At 34.6% G+C, this 6,417-nt stretch overlaps 2 protein-coding genes across 4 annotated transcripts in view; one reads left to right on the top strand and one right to left on the bottom strand.

Annotated features, from left to right (window-relative positions):
* The window catches only part of LOC117111679 (centrosomal protein of 170 kDa protein B-like), a 29,336-nt gene extending 27,263 nt beyond the window's left edge, over positions 1 to 2,073 (bottom strand). For all 3 annotated transcript variants that reach the window (XM_033254656.1, XM_033254655.1, XM_033254657.1), the window contains exon 1: positions 1,940 to 2,073. The gene's annotated coding sequence lies outside the window, so the exon portion shown is untranslated. The remainder of the gene's footprint in view (positions 1 to 1,939) is intronic.
* On the top strand, positions 2,048 to 6,417 carry LOC117111681 (retinol dehydrogenase 13-like). Its single transcript, XM_033254659.1, has 7 exons — positions 2,048 to 2,274; positions 2,953 to 3,071; positions 3,415 to 3,570; positions 4,215 to 4,319; positions 4,818 to 5,027; positions 5,272 to 5,479; positions 5,832 to 6,417. The coding sequence occupies exons 1-7, from the start codon at positions 2,186 to 2,188 to the stop codon at positions 5,965 to 5,967; spliced, it is 1,023 nt and encodes a 340-aa protein (XP_033110550.1). The 5' UTR covers positions 2,048 to 2,185; the 3' UTR covers positions 5,968 to 6,417.

Below are 6,417 nucleotides of genomic sequence, written 5' to 3'. Positions count from 1 at the left end.
TTTGTCCAGGGCGTTTTCCCTTAGTTTGGACCTTGAGTCTGTGGAACCTACTGTATCCTTTTGCTTACTTTTTTTATATCTGTGTCTGATGTTTTTGTAAGTGGCAATAAAATTGAATAAAGAAAAAAAAAAAATAATACATTCAAATAATACAAAAAAATATGATTATACATATCAACCGCTTCCAATTAAAACAACTTAGTTGGGATTACACGCATCACTTACAGTAATCCAGGACTTGGATTAGCATCTAAGCCCTTTGTATCTTGATCCTACACAACTTAGCAAGTTGTGGAGATATTATCTTTCCTCTAGTAGTAGGTGGAGTAAGATGTGTTCATTAACATGTTATGAGCACCAACTGACCACTGAGAACACATGACATTAAACATACAGTAAATCCAGAGCATATTAATACTGTACCTTCTTCATCATATAGGTACAAAAAAACTTATTCTTCTTTGTCTATCTGAGCCATCCGATAACTTTTATGTGAAATACAAGGATAGTAATAATATGAAGAATTCGTCTAGGAATCATGTGCATTACAATGGCATGTTGCTAAACCTCGAGAGAATGATGCCCCTGTAACGTCATTACAAATCACAAGAGCGTCATAATTTTAAAAATGTGATATTATGTAACTGAGTATGCTAAATCAGTTCTCAAATTATATAAAATTTAAACAATTACATTAACAACTACAAATAATATAGAAACAAATGTATAAATTGAATATTCATTCATTTAGCATATGGTATCTTTTAAATTTAATTCTAAAATATTGGTTACTCTGTACTTTGTCTTTGTCTTGGTACATGGTCACAAGTCCCACTAGGGGACCATTACTGCCAGGAGATTGCAACTTGCAAGACTGAACGTGGACGGGAGGATACTTAAACATTTTTTATGTGTTTAAGCATATATCACAATAGTAAATAATATTTCCATTCAAAATGTTGGTTTTTTTCAATAAATATTTAGTATGTTATTGATTAATCATTGTTATTATATGAAATTCAATTATGTTTCTCACATTTGTAACATCCTCATTTCATTTCACCAAAAAAACAAAAAAAAATTGAAAATATATTTAAATTAAATTCATTAAGCATTACAGTTTATTTTTTTAATTTAATTCCTAAAACATTAGGTACAATAGCATTTTGAATATATTCAATTAATTACTGTACGGTATATCATTTGTTAATCACTTTAATTTCAAATATAAATCTCAATTGTATTTTTTTAAACTTCCTCTTTTTTATGTCAATGTCAAATGATTTAATAAATTAAAATTGAATTGAATTACAGTAATTACTTAATGTCAAGAAATGGTTAAAATTTAAATTTCTTAGATATATTGACTTGAGTATTACTATTAATTAGGACCTAGCTAGCTAGGCCCTGTAGGTCCACTGTACTATCATACAAATAAGATATTTTCTACACAATTCGCACGCCATTCTTATAAAACCACACGTTGAAGATATTATGTGAATAAGAACAAGTTAAGATCTTAATTAAACAACATTGGAACAGAACTAAAAGTTCTTATTCGTACAGTACAGCTACGGTGCAAATACCCTCTTCCAATTTATGCTAAATTAGTAAAATTAGGTAGTACTGTAGGACCTAGGCCTACTTTGTATAAAGTACCTACACAGTCACAGTTCTAAAGCATTTGTGTTAGGAAGTTTTCTAGCAAAATGATGGACTAGAGATTCCCCAAGTGTGTCCCTTCTCCTTTCCTGGCATGTGATCTACTCCAGTGCTCTTCTTCTAGGCTTGGCCTAGTCTTCGTTTTGGTTCCAGCAGTAGAAGAAGAATAGAAAAGAGGGCCTAGGCCTAAGCTAGTATATAAATTCTGTCATTAGAATAAAGTAGACCTAAAACTAATTTTGCCTGTACAGCTTTAGAACAGGGATACTTTACTTACTCGATATAGCAAGCACATGAAGTGTAATTCAGCTTGGATAAACGAAATAGCATGAAATAGTTCCACAACAAATCTGCCACTTTTGAAACCGACCTGGTCGACTCGATCCCAGGCTTTGCTTTGCAATTGTTCACGTCTGTTGACGCGAATAACCATAAATTGACGCGATTTTTTTTTTTTTTTTTTTCAAAGCGTGGTACTTTACTTTAGCGAAGGCCAGGCCTAGGCTGGACTAGGGTATAGAAGATGTCGTTCTTTAAACGACTTATAAATCCTAACATGGTTTTCCCCTTATCGTTTGTAGGTACAGTCGTCGGCGGTTCACTTATTGCAAAGTAAGTGCTATACGGGTTTTCATATAAGCCCGAGGCTAGCTAGGCCTAAGTACAGTCAGGGCCTAGGCTAGCCTAGCGACTGGCTGGGAACCGGAGACTTGCAAACAAAACGAAGGAAGTGATCATTATCAAAAAACATTGCTAGAATGTTATGGGTAAATGCGCGGTCTGTGTGTTTACTGTTCAGTGGAGGTGGAGGAGATGGCGCTGCATGCTTAACACACCAAGACATGGTCATTGTTCAACTTTCAAATCCAAAACAATTTTGTGTAATTAATAAATAATTAAATATTAATATTATTTATTTACACCATGGCATATAAATGTAATTTAGGTAATTATTATAACACTTAATTAAACCATGCAAATGTATTTGACTGCCATATTCACAGTGAGTGGATTATCTAAATAGGAACTAATCAAATCTTGAACTCAAGTTTAAAAGTTTAAAAAGCAGTTAGAAAAGAGTCATTTCTCCATATTTTCCTAGCCAGTTCCACTTACTTAGACTCCGACTTATAACCTTCCCAAGATTTCATCAGCTCCGCACTGCATATGTGGCTTGAAGAATTCAACTTTAACTACTAACTTTAAAATCAACGGTATTTGCAATATTATTTTCTTCTTCATTAAGAAAATAGAATCATATTCAATTAAAACTTTTTTCTATCCCTCAAGAGATTACTTTGGTGGCAGGGAATGTCGATGCAAAAATACTATAGAAGGGAAAACAGTGATCATAACTGGAGCAAACTGTGGGATTGGGAAGGAGACTGCTTTAGACCTTGCAAAGAGAGGTAACAACTAGAACACAAGTTGCGGCTTTACCTGATATTTACCTACATTTTTTTTTTATTTTTTTAATTACAGTACACCAGAGCTGGGTTTCAAAATAGTGGCACGTGACAGTACCCCTCATAACTTTCTAAAATCCACTGGTTAGAATAATATGTAGATTATTTTTAAAATACTGGTGTGAAATGTTAATACATGTAGACTGACTATTCTTTTGTCAGAGAAAAGAGAACAGAACTATGCTGCTCATATTCAACCTTGAATCTGACTTGAAGCAGAAAATTCCTTTTGTACTCTACCTATTTTTAATAATGTTGTTTTTTTTCTCTTTACTGTCCTATGAAGGAGGTAGGATTATTCTAGCCTGCAGAGATGAAGCGAAGGCCCAGAAGGCTTGCAGGGAAATCATAGCTGAAAGTGACAACCAGAATGTGTCTGTTAAGTTACTTGATCTGGCTTCATTAAAATCAATCAGAAAATTTGCTCAAGAAATAAATGAAGGTATGTTTATATTTTTCTCCTCCCTCATCCCCTCCAGACTTCATGCTAAGCACTTGATAGCAATGTGTCAGTATTAAGAGTAAGAATATTTAATTGATAGATAGATAAATGCATAGGTACGTAGAGAGATTCATTATTTCATTGATTGGTATTATCAAAGAGTATAAATAGAACAAGAGAGCCAACAACGCTCATTGGGAGCGTAAAAAAACGATACGCTCTACGCAGCTAGTGTAGGACGCCAACTAACGCTTGTATATGTTTTATTACCCAGTACTGCACCTGTCTCTTATACACATCTAGATGTGTATAAGAGACAGTATGTATAGTTCTTGTTTTATTTTCAGAGATTGTAAGATAACAGAATGTGACCTGTCTCTTATACACATCTTGTGTCTGTTAAGTTACTTGATCTGGCTTCATTAAAATCAATCAGAAAATTTACTCAAGAAATAAATGAAGGTATGTTTATATTTTTCTCCTCCCTAATCCCCTCCAGACTTCATGCTAAGCACTTAATAGCAATGTGTGAGTATTAAGAGTAAGAGTATTAACATTTAATTGATAGATAGATAAATGCATAGGTACGTAGAGAGATTCATTATTTCATTGATTGGTATTATGTATCATTCTGTTTTTTTCAGAAGAAAAGCAGGTCCAGATTTTAATTAACAATGCTGGTGTTATGAGATGTCCCTACAAAAAAACTGAAGATGGTTATGAATATCAATTTGCTGTCAATCACTTGGGTAATTCTCAATCATAATCACTAATAAGGATAATGGTCATGATAATGTATAGGTTTTAGGATGAGATTTTTTTTAACTCAACATAGACAGTAATACCTTTAAAGACGGGCACTCACTATGTTGTATGACGACCCAAATGCCGCTTCCTGTGAGCGCTGGATGACGCGATGCTGTATGTTGATTGTTTGTGGCAGTCTGAACGGACCGTCATTAAAAACGATTTGTTGCGCGCTCGTTGTGACATTGCGTTCTCTAATGAATCATTTCGGCCAATCGTCAGGCGCAGTGAGTGACCGTTTTAAAATATATTTGATGAAGCCAGCTGGCTGGCTGGCTGAGCAGGGCTTGGCTGGGTCTGGGCTGGGCTTGGTCTGGTCGGGCACGTCTAGGCTAGGCTTGGCTTAGGCTAGGCTAGGCCGAGGCGATTGTCTTGAGGGGCCCAAGGGTTGAGGGTTCATCCATCTCTAATCAACATTTGTTTAATGTTTTAAACTTCAGGTCATTTCTTACTAACCAATCTTCTGTTGGATAAATTAAAGCAATCAAAGCCTGGTAGAATAATCACTGTTTCGTCCATTGCACATGAGCGAGGTGAAATTGAATTTGACGATCTTAACAGCGAAAAGAATTACGACAAAGCGTATGCGTATTCAGACAGTAAGCTGGCTAATGTCCTGTTTACACATGAGCTAAGCAGACGATTACAAGGTATATTGCAATCAAGTTTTATTTGAAGTTAATGACTTATTTGACCTTCAATTTGTTAATTCTAGTTTGCAGTTTTTTGGGGGTTTTTTTCAGATTTCATTTCAGAGTTATTGAATATTTTCTTAAGCTACTCCTGACCTTTGTTTTCTTATTTGATTTTGTATTCATACTTTTTTTTATGTCGAATAAATGAATTGAAATAAGATACCAGATGTATATTTTGATTATAAATGTATCGCTGCAGGTACAGGTGTAACAGCAAATTGTCTTCATCCTGGTATTGTCAAGACGCAGATTGGACGTCACACAGCGATGCAGAACTCTCAATTCTCCATGTCAATACTTGGGCCTATCTTCTGGATGTTTGTGAAGACTCCGGTGCAGGGAGCACAAACAACTATTGAATGTGCTGTAAATGAGAAACTAGAAACGGTTTCTGGGAAATATTTCAAGTAAGATTCGTTTCACTATTCAACAATTGTTTTTTAGTGTGTTTTGAGGGGTGGGGTACAGCGATGCAGAACTCTCAATTCTCCATGTCAATACTTGGGCCTATCTTCTGGATGTTTTTGAAGACTCCGGTGCAGGGAGCACAAACAACTATTGAATGTGCTGTAAATGAGAAACTAGAAACGGTTTCTGGGAAATATTTCAATTAAGATTTGTTTCACTATTCAACAATTGCTTTTTAGTGTGTTTGGAGGGGTGGGGTGGGGATGTGCAGGGATTGCTTGCTGTGTACTGTACTAAAATACTCAACTTTGATATTCTGAAATATATGTATAGTTCTTGTTTTATTTTCAGAGATTGTAAGATAACAGAATGTGACCCTAAAGGACGTGATGACGAAGTTGCTATAAGATTATGGAATGTCAGTGAGCAAATGGTTGGACTCGTTTCCGATGTTAATCTAAATAACAAAGAAACAACATCATCATGACAGTTATAGTCTTTAATTTGAAATATAATTTGAGATTCTCTTAATGAGCTGCCTTAAGACATCATCTGATGACTTAATCTTGAGCTTTCTTGTAGTGAATTCTTACATACCGCTCCGCAGAAATACTTTATATCAATTCAAAATTATTATTTGGTTGATAAATTTGACATCATATACATCCTTTATACACCTACTGTACTTTATTTAATAAAAAGTAGAAAACAAGACAAAAATCGGTGGTTACTTTTAGTCATTGTGTTGAGGTGGCCTTCAAAACTAGACAATCAGGAATCCATACTAGATCAATTGATTGGGTGTAGGTTTTTAGTTTATGTTTCCTTACTAGTTCATGTTTCCTTACTAAATCAAGTGATCGGGTCTAGGCTTTTAGTTTTATTACTGTATTAAGTATGATGATACAGGTGTATTAAATAATTTAAATATACCTAA

The sequence above is a fragment of the Anneissia japonica genome, unplaced genomic scaffold, assembly GCF_011630105.1.
Source record: "Anneissia japonica isolate Jap-2015-1 unplaced genomic scaffold, ASM1163010v1 scaffold287923_len1623670_cov205, whole genome shotgun sequence".
Classification (NCBI taxonomy): Eukaryota; Metazoa; Echinodermata; class Crinoidea; order Comatulida; family Comatulidae; genus Anneissia; species Anneissia japonica.
This window is presented reverse-complemented; position numbering and strand designations above follow the sequence as displayed.